Source organism: Camelus dromedarius, chromosome 19, assembly GCF_036321535.1.
Source record: "Camelus dromedarius isolate mCamDro1 chromosome 19, mCamDro1.pat, whole genome shotgun sequence".
Lineage (NCBI taxonomy): Eukaryota > Metazoa > Chordata > Mammalia > Artiodactyla > Camelidae > Camelus > Camelus dromedarius.
In genome coordinates this window covers 28669064-28682610 of record NC_087454.1, presented here as the reverse complement: position 1 = coordinate 28682610, position 13547 = coordinate 28669064, and the positions used below count along the sequence as shown (strand labels likewise).

General features: G+C 54.3%; 1 protein-coding gene across 1 annotated transcript in view; it reads right to left on the bottom strand.

Moving 5' to 3' along the window:
* Positions 1–3479: 3479 nt before the first annotated feature.
* The window catches only part of TTBK1 (tau tubulin kinase 1), a 40862-nt gene continuing 30794 nt past the window's right edge, over positions 3480–13547 (bottom strand). The window contains exons 14-15 of the mRNA XM_031434659.2: positions 7439–8997; positions 3480–6784 (exon numbers count right to left, since the gene is read on the bottom strand). Of these exons, the coding sequence (XP_031290519.1) occupies positions 6403–6784; positions 7439–8997 (1941 nt within the window). The 3' untranslated portion in view covers positions 3480–6402. The remainder of the gene's footprint in view (positions 6785–7438; positions 8998–13547) is intronic.

Genomic DNA, 13547 nt, shown 5'->3' with positions numbered 1-13547 from the left:
AAATTGTTGACATGGTGTGTGCTAATAGGCATGAGAGTGAGGGCAGTGATTTGGTGGTGGTGACAGGAGGTAACATTAGTAAGAAATATTGAGTTTCTAGTGCAGCCTTAGCATCCTGTAAGGTACAAAGATGCCTCGGCCATGGTCACCGCCCTCAGTGAGCGTGCAGCCCAGCAGAAGGGTTAAAACAAGCTTTACAAACCTCTCTCTGCCTCCAGTCCCACCCTTCTAACCCTGCTCTCCACACACCCACCACAATGGACATTTGAAAACACAAATCTGACAGGATAGTGTCTCTGTTTAAAACCCCTCACCAACTCCCAGAGCTGGAGGGTGAAAGTCCAGTTCCCTAGCTTTGACCATATGACCCTCCCCATTCTCTCCCTAGCCTGCCTCTGGCTCTTCTCCACCACGCTCCATTCCCTCCAGCTCCCTCAGTGCAGTCCTGTGGGCAGCCCTGCCTTCCCTCTTATTCACTTGGTAGATGTCCCAGCCTGGAGACCAGCTCAAGTGTGAGAAATTCCTGTCCCTCTTGCTTTCACCCACATGTGACCCCCATACTATTGATTCTTCCCTCATTTAATACTATATAATCATTTGTATAAAAATATAAAGTACCATAACCCTTTGCAGCACCTGAGAGGTAAGCCATCTCATCACCATGGTCCATCCAGTGGCTCCACAGGGAAATACTCTGAGGTTTTTCCACAGCCAGAGAGAACAGTCAATGGGGCCAACCCTAGGCATTGGCTGTGGTACCTTTGTTTTCACAATGGGAGTTTCTCTCCTGCCTTATGAGACATAGCTAATAGTCATCTCTCCCTCTTTTCATTGGATTCTAGGAAACTCAGATCTAAATCTGCAGTCCCTTTCAACAGAGAGCAATTTGGCATTTACTGCACTCCTGGCTTCATCTTATTTCCTGTCTCTGCCCCATATGGCAGCTCTCCTCTCTGGTGTCATCAAAGAATGGTGGTGACAATGACTATGATGTTTGGAGGCTGGACAAACAAGGACAAGCAAGGTATGAAATACCAAGAGTCTAACCAGAGGACAGATTGGCTCTGAACAGATTGGCTCTGAATCACCAGTTAAGAGCTGGTTTTGATTAAATTTTTAACCATCCCCATTCCCTTCCAACCTGGGAATCCAAATTTGAGCTCAGAGGCCAAGATGGAGAAGACCCTCATTTATACCAAGACTATATGAGAAGGAGCCTTGTGCACTGGAAAAATAATAACTCCTTAGCTGAAACTATACTAGAACTGTTGGAGGGTGTAGGGAAGAATGCATTCCTAGGATAAATAATTCCCTATTTGGGATTGCTTGCAATAGGGACTTCTTAGACTTTAGGGTTTCTTACTCTTTTTCCCCTCTCTGCATTGAGTGGCCTCCCCATCTTAGTTGGGGCTTCCCTGACCACTAACCATTGCTGCAACCCTTATAATCATTTCCTACATTGATGATAGTGGTAAAGACAGAATCAGTTGTAGTGCAAATATGTTGATGAGATGGCATGTCAGTGGTGGAAGTGGGAATACTGATGGTAGAAATGATGATGATTGGAGTAGGGATGAAGGGTATGGGGCTAGGGATAGTGGCAACAGTGATGTGGTTATGAGAGCAGTGGTGGTGATGAGGATTATGTGGTAGATGATACTGATGGTGGTGGTCATATTGAAGATAAATATAAGCTCCCTGAGAACAAGAATTTTGTCTTTCTTGTTAATCATGTCATCAGAGCCTAGTGGTGGTGATGGTGATAGTGGTGGTGATTTGTGGTGATGGAGCCTAGTTTAGGAGAAGGATATCTGTGATTTGAGTGATGATGGTGGTGGTAATGGTGAGTAATAGAAGTGAGTAATGGAGATAGAGATGGTGATTGTGGTAAAACTGATGGTGGTGGCAATGGGTGATATGGGTGATATTACACCACTTTGGGCTTAATGGTAGATGGGATGAAGAAGAATGCAGAAGATGGCACCTGGAGCTGATGAAAATGGGCTTGTATTGTATTTCTTGCTGACTTATAGCCAAATTTCTATGACCATGCAGAATTTCAGGATTCCCCTTGCCCATCACCTCATCACCGTGGGCAATGACTGGGCCCCTGCATCTGCTGAGGACTTAGCAGGTCATCCTGCCCATCCTTCAGTCTAGGGTTGGTCTCAGCTTTGGTCCTGCCCTTGACTCCTGAGTAGCTACGGAAAATCTCAGCAGGCCCCAATGTCTGATGTTCCAAAACACAATACCTTCTACTCTCCCATTCTGGTCTCCTTTCTCCAGGGTGTCCCTGAGGGACCTCTACCTCTGCCAGGAACCTGCCCTGGGACAGAAATTGTTAAGTATTGCCTGGGTGAAAGATTTACACTTGGTGAACCTAGGGTCCAAAATGCAAAAAGTACAGCGAGTGCACTACACTGAAACCTCCCTCCCCCCAGCTCTCCTCCGCAGGCAACCAGAGGCCTCTAACTCTCATCTAAATAGGTGGACATGATACACAAAAGTCTCTTACTGTATACAAAAAAGTGTATACAAAAAGCCACCTCCTTCATTATAGAGCCTCATAGTACCCTATCATATGGCAGCCATGCCCTACTAATCAGCCCCAATTAACTGACATTTAGATTGTTTCTGAACTCTTGCTTTTACAGGTCTGCAGTTTCTCTTATCCAAACCACTGGGACCAGATTTCTTTTAGAAAGGCAATTCAGTGCATATTCCATATATTATGAAACACCCTAATAGGATCTAAGGCAGCAACCTATAGCCAAACACATTAATATTTCCACTGCAAACATGTATGATAAAGTGGAATTAATAGAGACTATAAACGGTCTTGGCAGGTTTTGATACCTAATGAATTTATGCCAATCTATTGGAAATGCTCCCAGTTTTCAGAACTTTTGGGTTTTTGGAATTGCAGATGAGGCTTTGTAGCACTCAAAGAATGTTGCAATGAATAACTTTAGACACACATAATTTTGCAAGTTTACAAGTATATCCAAAGGATATGTTTCTAGAAGTGGAAATGCTGGGTCACAGGCTATGTTCATTTGTGATTTTCATGGATTTTTGCTAGAATAACGACCATTATTGTTCCTTGCCTGTGAGCTGCTATACTTTGTGGTTTTCCAAACACTTGCACTTTTGTCTGTTAACTTTGGGGCAATGAAATTTCTTCCTCCCTTCCTCTCTGCACAAAGTTAGGTTTAAGTCTCTGGGACCCAGGGGAGCTGAGACAGTATGAAGTTTGCTATCAGAGACAGCAGGGCCATCCCCTTCCACCAGTGTAACCCTGAGCAAGTTACCTGTATCCATCCTGAACTGCTGTTTCCTCTTCTGTATACTATCTACATCCATGTCAGTCCCTCCCTATTTTCCCACCAACCTGTTTTCTTCTCTCCTGCCAACCCCCAGCCCCAGGGCCTGGGCTTTGCCCTCTCCCCCAAAGGAAGAAGAGGCCAGGCCAACAGAAAGAAAGGTCCACAGGCTTTTTAATGGTGTGATGGCTACTTCCCTTCCGAGACCCAGTCTAATCATGACAGCGGCTTCCAGGGTGTTGGGGTTCGGGGTGGACAGGTGCAAGGTGGGCAGAGGCCATGCAGTGACTGGAAGTGGGTAGGGGAGGGTGTTACATTCTGTTTGGCATGTAAACATTCTTCAGTGGCTTCCCTGGGGGGAGGAGAAGGGCACCTCCCTACCCTCCACCCCATGCCCACTAGGGCTGGTCCCTGGAGCTGAGAAGACTGAGCAAACCAGGCCTCTGCGAGGAGCTAGGAAGCAGGGAGCCTGCGTGTCTGGGGCATTGCCCCTCTCCTGCACCCTCTTTGCACACAGTGTGGCTGTGGGGAGGGAAGGCATGTTCTGGGGTGAGCAGACCCGCATCTTAGCCAGTGACACAGGCTGTCGTGATGGGAAAGTGCTGGAGGAGTGTGTTGGTGGTGGTGTGACACTCTTTCATAGAGAAGAGGCTCAAGACTGGGCGAGATTGGTAGGGGGATGGGAGCTCAAGGGGAAAGAGGCTGCAGCTGGGGGTGGGGGCACTGGAAGGTGTGGTTTCCTCTGCCCTTCTTGGGGAGAGGAGCAGAGTCAGGGCCCTAACTTCCTTCCACACTCTCCCCTTCCCCTCCTCCCCCCACCTCCCCCCACCTCGGTGACATTCAGTGATGCAGAGGCCTGAGGTCGTTTGGGAGCCCTAGGGAGGTCCGGAATCCCAAGGGCAGATAGGGTTTTGCATTTCTGTCCAGCTCTAGTGCTGGGTGAAGCTCGGGGTGGGATGGGCCTGGGGCTCTCTCAGGCCACCCCCTTTTCCTCCCAACACCAAACCAGGGTGTTGTTGGTCCTGGGGCAAGGATGAGGCTGGGGGCCCTACATTCACAGTTCGGTTGGTGGTGAGGAGCAGGCCCAGGGCCTGGGCACCAGGGGTCATGCCCTGGTCCCACCTGGCATGAGCTGATTGTCATTCAGAGAAGCTCTAGGTGGGAAGGAGTGGCCCCTCCTCCACCCCCTCTGCTGGGCCCAGAGGGCAGTAGAGGCCTTGGGAGGGTCTCGGGTTGACAAAGAGGGTTCTGTCCGGAGAGGTTTCCTGAGTGTTCTGGGAGCTTCTGCGTCAGCATGGGGTGAACCTTGAAGGCTGTCCACCCTGGAGTCCTCCCCTGGGCTGGTCTGCAGAGAAGCTACCACCTTGGCATGGAAGCAGCTGCCCAAGCCTGCCGACTCTCCATCAGGTGCTTCAGCTGGTACCATCAGGCTTCTGTCAGGGCCAACTTCCTCATGAGCATCCTTCTAAGTGATGGTGGCTGGATGCTGCCAGACCACTGGAGCATGCTGGGGCCTTCCTCTTCCCCTGGTTGTCTTGCCTTGCTCTCTGTGACCCAGGGAAGAACAGAGGGGCCAGGCCAGGGGACAGAGGCTGTGGGTGCTGAGGATGGAGGAGGACTGCAGGGGACCTATCCTACATAGGCAGGGTTGGCTGTTCCTCTGCAGCCCCTTGGCCCAAACATAGGCCGTTGAGGCTCATGATGAGTTGGGATGAGCTATGCAGGAGCCAGACCCAGGAGGAGACCCCATATCCATTTACAGAGCAGCACAGCACTCACCCTCCTCAGGGGCTGCTCAGCTGCATGGGTTGGGGTTAAGACAAGAGAGGACAGGCTGCACGGTGACCTGGGGGTGGAGGGGATGGGGGCTGAACCCATCACACAGCATACAACCCAGAAGTTAGGAGGGCCTTTCTGCGTTGAGTCCAGGGGCCAGCTGTCTGTCTGTCTGCCTGTTTTTGCTCTCTCTGCCCACTGGGGGAGATGATGGTCTGATCCAGCCCACTCCCCACAGCCAGGAGGACAGGGAGGGTGACCTGGCCAGAACTAAGTCCCTGAATCTCCAAAGAGCCAGCGCAGAGTTGGTAAGCAGCCATTCCACCTCCACCCAATTCAGAAGAGAGGGAATTTGGCTGAAACCGCAGTAGGCAGGATTGAGGTTAGATGGCAAGAAGGAATTCCTGATGGTAAGGGGTCCTGAGCACTAGATCAGGGGACCAAGGGAGAGGGTGAAACATTTTTTAAGGCCCCCTCCAACTTCCCACTGGGAAATACTTGCCCAGGAAGGCAGCCCACACACACTCTATGGTTCCCACTGAAGCTCTACCCAAATTTAAGGGGAGGGATCTTTGCATCCTAGAGGTGCAGGGGAGCACCCTCCCCCCATCACCTGCACACTGCCTCCCACAGTGGTGTCCAGGATGGTGCTGACTTGGGGCAGGTCAGACTTGCCCCCTCACACCTGAGTAGACCAATGGCTCCTAGGTCTCACCTCCCCAGCCCCAGTCTGGCAGCAGAGAAGAGGCCTTTCGGACCACCACAGCTCCTTGGAGACTGTGGGATTAGCCCCTCTGGGGAGGCTGGAGCCTCCACTTCTGGAATTTGAGGGTGCCTTTCTGAAAAGGGTGGGGCTTTGGCTGGAAGAGGGCCAGGAGGAGGGAAAGGTGCAGCAGGATGGGTAAGCAGAGGTTCCTGGGGGAGCTTGGAGAGCAGCGGAGGCCTGGCGGGTGAGCGAGGTGTCCCCACTAGTGGAATCCTCGGTGAAAAGTGGCTGAGCCTTCCCCGGGGCGGAGGGTGAGCCTGCCCCACCTGAAGGGCAGCAGAGGGAGGGGCGGAGACGGGGAAGTATGGGGAGGCTGTCGCTCCCCCTCGCCGCGCGGCGACCCCATTGGCAGGGCCGGAGGGTGGGCGAGGCGTGTGCTGGCGCGCGTCCTCGTCCTCGCGGATGCAGGCGGGAAGCTGGGGCCGCAGGTGGCGCGCGTCAGGCGTGTAAGGCTGTGCTGGGAGCTGTTCCAGTATGGCCGGCTGCGGGTGGGGGGCCGGGGTGAGGGTGGGGGGCCGCGGAGAGCCACGCGTGTCATTATCTGGCCCCGGCCCGGGCCTCCGCGTCCCCCGTCCGGCCTTTGGTTGCTGCGCGCTGAGTCTGGAGTTTCCCTCTGGGTCCTTTCTTGGGGGCCCCCGGAGAGCGGGTGCCATCAGGCTGGGCCCGGGCCTGCGGAGTGCCCCGGGGTTGTGGGGGCCCGGGCCGGGCCTGGTGCGAGGGGGAGGGGCTCTCTTTGCGGGACAAGGATCGGCTCCGGGGGGATGCGCTGGAGTGATGCGCCGCAGAGGCCGGTAGGCCGGGACTGCGCGGGGCTGGGGCTCTGGTGCTGGCTTGGGCTCGCCCTGGACCGCGGCCTGGAGGCTGTTTGGGACGGAGGTCAGCAGCAATGGCCGTCCCTGGGGGCTTCTGCAGCTGGAGCCTGCGGGAGGTGCAGAGGGCAGAAGGCAAGAGACAAGAAGAGGGCAAAGAAACAAAAAAGGAGAGACATTTTCAGAATCTCCCTGGGTACTGAGCTGGAGGGTCCTGCATCCTCAGAGCTGGGTGAGACTGAGGAGACTGCAGCACAGATGGATAAACTGAGGCCTGGTGCCCCAACCTCCAGGGAGGGACCTCTAAGGCCACACCTTCTCAGGCTGCTACCAGAAGAGCTTGCTGCAGGCTTTCTTTGATGTCTCTGTTTCATCTTTAAAATTCACATAGGTTTTACATCCTACTCTATTTTATACCCATGCTTATATTGATATGAATAATGTTTTCTCCCAAATATTCTGGCCTTTCTCCTTTGGCCTCAAGTGCCCTGTGGCATACCAGAGGCTGTGTGTGGACCCCACTGGCCTCCATCAACCTTTCCCAAGCCTGGCCTCCCTGGCACCCCTCCAGTCAGCTCTCTGCAGCCACTCCCTTGAGCCCAGTTAAAGGGCTGGGACATGAGTTAGAAGAGACACTTAGTTGGGTGGGGCTGAGGGTCTTTCCTGAATTATCAAGTCCCTGACCTTGGCTGCCACGAAGCCTCTACTGGTAGAGGCCTTCTGGTCACCCTCTGCCCACCCTGGGACTGGCAGTGGTTTCTCACCTGCTGGTGATGGCTGTGTCAGATGCTGGGGCCTCGCCATGGGGTCTGTCGGGGGGCTGCTGGGCTGCGGCAGGCATAGGCATGCGGATGCTGATGGGGCGGGGGATCCGGCTTCGGGTAGCAGCTGCCCGCCCACCTTTCCTGGGCACCGCAGGCTCAGAGGCAGGCATGTCCTCCTCTGAGCCTGTGCCTGAGAGCGTCTCAGAAGCACGGCGCTGTTCCTCACTGGAGGAGGACGAGGCCCCAGAGGCCAAGCGCAACAGAAGGCGGCCCTGCCTCTTCTCCATCACCAGCCGTGCCAGGTCCTGCTGTGGTCGGGCCCTCTTGCCCCACCGCTCTTTGGCCGACAGTGAGCCTGAGGGCTCCGAGCCGGTGTCCTCCTCAGACAGCAGGACAGGGATTCGGCTCCTGGGGCGAGGGCCTGGCGTGGCATGGCGGCTGGGGGAGATGGTGGCCAGTTTCTCAGGGCCTGGCTCCAGCGGGGATGCCAGGACTGGCCTGTCAGCAAGGGTTGGGCCATTGGGCGGTGAGTCCATGGCCACCTCCAAGGGGATGTCACTGGGGGGCCCAGACAGGGCACGGCTCTCCAGCCCTGATAGGGCAATACCATTCTCCAGGGGCACGGAGGCCCCCTCCTCCACAACCCTTCCATTAGAGGGCACCTCCAGGCCCAACTCGCTCCCAATGCCAAGCTCCTCAGACCGGGAGGCTTGTCCACCAGAAGACATGACGTTGAGGTGGGTTTTCTCTGCAATGTGTACAAAGGTCCTCTCCACTTTGGTGAAGGGTGAGGAGGTGACTGCCACTCCCCCTGCCCCTGTGGTCACTGTCCCAGCCCCTAGCCCTATCCCGGGCCCAGGGGGCTTGGGCTCAGACTTGAGGACAGAGGACAAGGTGCCTGGCTCTGACACGTCCAACTGGCTGCCAGTGGGCTGGGGTCGCTCATGTTGAGGAGTGAGGGCAGCCAGAGTGCCCAGGTCCGGTTCAGGGGCCAGGTCGGCAGTGACGGGCGACTTCTTCATGTCGCCAGGGGAGACGAGCACCAGCGTTTTGGAGCCCTCCTCAGGCTCCAGGTCCCCGTCGGCCATGGAGGCCCGACCCCTGGACTCCTTCTGATCATCAGCCAGCAGCGTGGACGGGGCACCCTCCTGGCTCCGGTCCGTGCTCCTCTCACTCCCCTCACTGCTTGAGCCACTCTGCGGCCCCAGCTCCTCCCCTAGGGCCACAGCCTCCTCCTCCTCTTCCTCCTCGTCTTCCTCGTCCTCCTCTTCCTCCTCCTCTGCCTCCTCCTCCTCCTCTTCTTCTTCCTCCTCCTCTTCCTCCTCCTCCTCCTCTTCCTCCTCCTCCTCCTTCCCATTCGTTTGAGGTTGAACAGGAGCCAGTGGGACCTGGGGGGTGGTCAGTAGCATGTGCGAGAAGCCCACTTTCCGTATCCTCTTGAGCAACTCTGCATTTTCACGGTATTCAGCAAGACACTTCCTGAATTCCTGGTAGGGCACGCCCAGGCGCATAGCTCGTGGGAGACCGTTCACTTCAAACGGGGGTGCCATGGAGAACACCTGCAAGGGGCACACATAGGAACCCACTGAGGTCACCCCCTTCCTGTATCCCATGTGTATCCCGAAACCCAGAGCCAATTCTAGTTCAGTCAACAGAAGAAAATGACAACTACAAGCCGTCACAACCACCATGTAGATCAACCTTCCTTTTCGCAGATGTGGAAACCAGGTCCAGAGAGGGGCAGCAAGTGTTGGGTGAGCCCTTACTGCCCCTCACAGGGCACAGTTCCTCTGCAGCCAGGGAGCTGACCACCCAGATCCACCAGAACCTGTGTGGGAAGAGGGCAAACTTTGGGGCTTCAGCCCCCTTCCCACCTGCCTCTTCCTGGCCTGTCAGCCAGGAATTTTCCAGTCCTCTACAGGGGTGTTTTGAGTCCACACTTCCTCTAGAAATTCACAGCCAGCCTTTCATTGCACTTGATTTAGTTTTCCTCTTTGAAGCTTTGTGCAGAGTCCTTGGCAACGTGATGGCCTGTCTTTGACTTTCTAGACTCCTGCCACATTTCACCTTGGCCTCCTTCCTTCCAGATTCGAAAGGCCTGACCATCTTACCAGGACCTCAGTTGCCAGGGGTCTTCTCCAGCTCTACCCTTGTCAATCACACACATCCCTAGGCACCAACAATGTACCAGGCCCCGTCAAGGCTGACCTGGCTTTGTTCCCGGTAGAATGGTGCTAATGGTGTTCAGCACTTTGTTAGCCTTTTGAACACATGGGCTTCTGTTTTCCTACATACAGCCCATGCAAACCAGAAGCCCTGGAGCTATCCTGACACCTCCAACACATTCAGGTACCATCTAGACTCTCAGGGAGTCCTGCCAAGCATTCCTCTAAAACATTTGTGTCTGCTGCCCCAGCTCCATTGGCACAGCCCTGTCTGTACTGTCTGGTAGTTCCCCAGCCACTGGCCTGTTTTTCCCATTCTGCATTGCCCATCCATTCTTCCTGCAGCTGCCCAAGTGATCCTTCTGAAACTTAAATCTGATCCCATCTCTCTGCTTCAAACCTGTGGAAATCTACAGTGGCCGCCACAGTCCTTGGGAGATAGTTCTAATCCTCGACTTGGCACATGAGCATCCCTAACCCCCCCACGCCATGATCTGGCTCCTACCTTCTGCTCCAACCTCACTGTGTATGCTCCAGCAGTTCCCTAAATGCATCATGCATCTCATGCTTCTGGGTCTTTCCCTAGGCAGTTTCCTCTGCCCAGGGGTCCCTTTCACTCCCTCTATTGACATGACAAATTCCTATTCTTCCTCCAGGACTCAGCTCAAACAGCTCCTTTTCCCAAAAGCCTTCCTCTCTACCCACCAAGCAGACTCACTCTCCTTTCTAATTGTTTTCCCACATCCTTCCATCACAGTCCACCCTCTATTCCACATGCACGTGTTTGCATGGCTGTCTCTCTGGATAAACACTGAGCCCCTTAAGGCTTTTTCATTACTTCATTCTTTCATTCATTTAAAAAGTCCTCGAATGTCTATTGTCTAGGACACCATGTTAGAGGCTGTGAATCTGTGGAGCAGCAAGATAGACCTGGTCCGTGTTTTCATGGAGTGTGAGATTTCTTGATTAGGAATTGAAATGGGGATAATGAGCACTCCACAAAGGCTGTGTAATGAGGTCATGTAAACAATGGCTCTGGCATATAGCAGTTGCTTGATAAATGTTAGTTCCCTCCCCCATCCACTTCCTACCCCCTCCCTGGCTGCTTCTGGTTTGGAGAGCACTGCCTGCCTCTCCAGCCTCAGAAATGTCTGAATGCCACACCTATGGGGGATAGGTGGTGGAGAAAGGAAGGGTTCTCCCAGCTGAGGTCTCTGTGCAAACATTCAGCCCAAAGACTGGTGGAGGGGAAGGCAGGAATTCCCACAGCAGAGATCTGCCCAAGGCTGTGACTTCTCCCCTCCCCAATTGCCATACTCTTCCTCATAATCAGACCATCTGTGAAGACCTGATGGGTGGAGGGGGAGTGATACAAGACAAGGTAGCACCAGACCCTGGGCAGGACCCCAGCACATTCTGGAGTGTGCTTTGATCGTGCTTCTCTCCTGTCTGGTTCAGAACTCATTCACTCAGCACCAGACACATCCTACCCAGCAGGGATATCCTTCAACTCCACCAAGCCATTCTTTCTCAGCAGAACCTCTTCCTGTTTCTCCTGTCTTATCTCTGACATTTTGGGCATCCCTATTAGAATCCCCTTTCCCCTGCCATCTGGCCAGTTCTTGGATCTCTCTGGAAAAGCCCCATCCATAGGATGGATGCTTCACTCACAGTGCTCACCTTTCTTCTTCTATCTCAAAGCCCTCCCCTTCCATTATATGGGAGAGCGGAGTGATGAGAACTGGAAATCAGGCATCACTGACAATCTCAGACTGGGAAACAGGGCTGGAGAAGGGCATCAACAGGGCCAAGTCACAAAGCACATCAACCAGGGCAGCCCAGAACCTAGAAGTCTTTCTACTGCCTCACTGGCCTCCCAACCCGCCTTGTGGGGAAACCTGGTACCCTCTGCCCTTTAGCAGGGCTGTGAACCTCAGAGTAGAGACAGCTTTGCATTAAGGATCACTGCCAAGCCCACCCTGGCCTGGGCATGCTGGGTTTTCTGTTTCAAAGCCCCTCCCCCATCTGTTTCCAAGTTTGGGAGCGCCAGGCCTGGGCTCAAATTCCTCTCTCCTCAGAGTGGGAAGTCCTCTCTCACTCTTTCCTGGCCCCTCCTGGATGCCTGAGCCCAACGAGTATTCAACCATTTGCCCAAGCAATCCTGTACTCATTCAATCAGCCAGTGATCACTGACTGGACAGCCTCTGTGTGCTTGGCCCTATAGGGACAAGCAGTAACAGCCCCCTATTCTATCTTGGAGGGAAGCAAAAGTGCTGGGTGTCAGCAAGGGGAAGTCACACACCTTCCTGCTCCCTTTCCAGGGCAGTGACCCTTTTATGATTCTAGCTTGCTTGTTGTTCATCAGCCTGGCTTGGCACAGCATTATTTGGGGATACTGAGTCCTACTCCCCCCAGATTCCATAGGTCAGAGATGAGAAATCTGTTTCAAAGCTCCCTGGTGATTCCAAGGTAGATGTGGTGAGTGTGAATCATGGGAGGAGGGGAGGCAGGCCACTGGAGCTGAGACACTCAGGGAGAATGAAATCCTCCACCCTCCCCCTGCTTCCACTAAGCCTGGACCAGAGGGCTGTGGCCTCACCAGCTTTGGAGCTCAGCCCAAGTCTGTGTTTACTCAGCCAGCAGGAAAAGTGAAGGGAGTTGGATGGACCAGACTCCGGTCTGCTCCTGCCACTAACAAAACTGGGCTCTCCTCAGTCTTCACTTCTCTGCTATTGACTGGAGAAAGGTTACTCCACATACCCCCGACCCCACACAGGCTGCATTGAGCAACTCTCCTGCCTGGACCCTGATCAAGCCCAGACACTGTGCACTGCACATCAGCCCACAGTCCCAAGGTCAAAGAAGGGGGGGCTGCCAAGTGACAAAAGGAGTATGAGCCCTGGCACCCCCCCCCCTTCCTCACTTGGGAGGGGGAAGGGCTTTATGCCTCTCACAGCTGTTGCCCGCGCCCCCTCCAGCAGCTACTCAGCACATGCCTTCCATCTCCCCTCCTCTCCGGGGGAACATATGCTCCACCCTTTGCCATAGTTGCCCAGCCTGAAAGCTGGAGATGAGAAACCAACAGTGTAGCCTCCTCTGCTCACCACCACCTTTCCCAGATTCTTCACCTCTGTCTGTGTCTCCATCCTCAAACCACATCTGCCAAGCTGAGAGCCCTCCCTCTGCTCCTCCACCCCAAACCCAGAAGTGCCACCCATCCTGGGTACACTGGCCTGTAGCAGTCACCTGGGTGGAAGGGGTAAGATGACCCAGGAAGGCAGCTGCCTACCCTAGTTCTCTACAGATCCTCACATACTTGACCCCCAGATCTCAGTGTCCCCAGTCCTTCCCTTCCTGCCCAAGGGCAAGGAGCTGACTGCATAGAGGCTTTCTAAATGCTCTGCAGGTCAAGAAATGCTGTAGCTTGCTCTTATTCTTCCCCTACACTTACTTTAGACCCCAAGGGGGAAAGCATCTTCCTCTTTTGGCACTGTGGCTACAGGCCTGCAGAGGTGGGGTGGGGAACAGAGAGAGGGAGAGCCCCCTCCCTTCACCCTTCCTCTCTGTGGTCTGCAAAGTCTCTGCAGTTCTTTTTGGTGTCCCACCCCTCTCCTCGACCTAGTTCTCTCTCAACCCACATTCTATCCTTGCATCCCCCAGGCTCTGCACAATCCACCCTCTCACTGATCCCCCTCAACAGACCATTCTCACCCAGGCCAGGGCTCCCTCAGACCCCACTGCAGAGCAAGGGCAGGCTTCCCATCCCCACCACACACTTGCCTCAAATGCCTGATCCATAGAGAAATAATTACTGTGCCCACCCCCTACTTCCCATCCCCCCTCCAGCAAGTTGGCAATTTAGAGTCGGCCCCAAAGACCAGAGTCCACCTGCAAAGCCCTCCTCCGGATGAAAGGAGACAGCCAGCTGAGTGACGGTTGCTCAA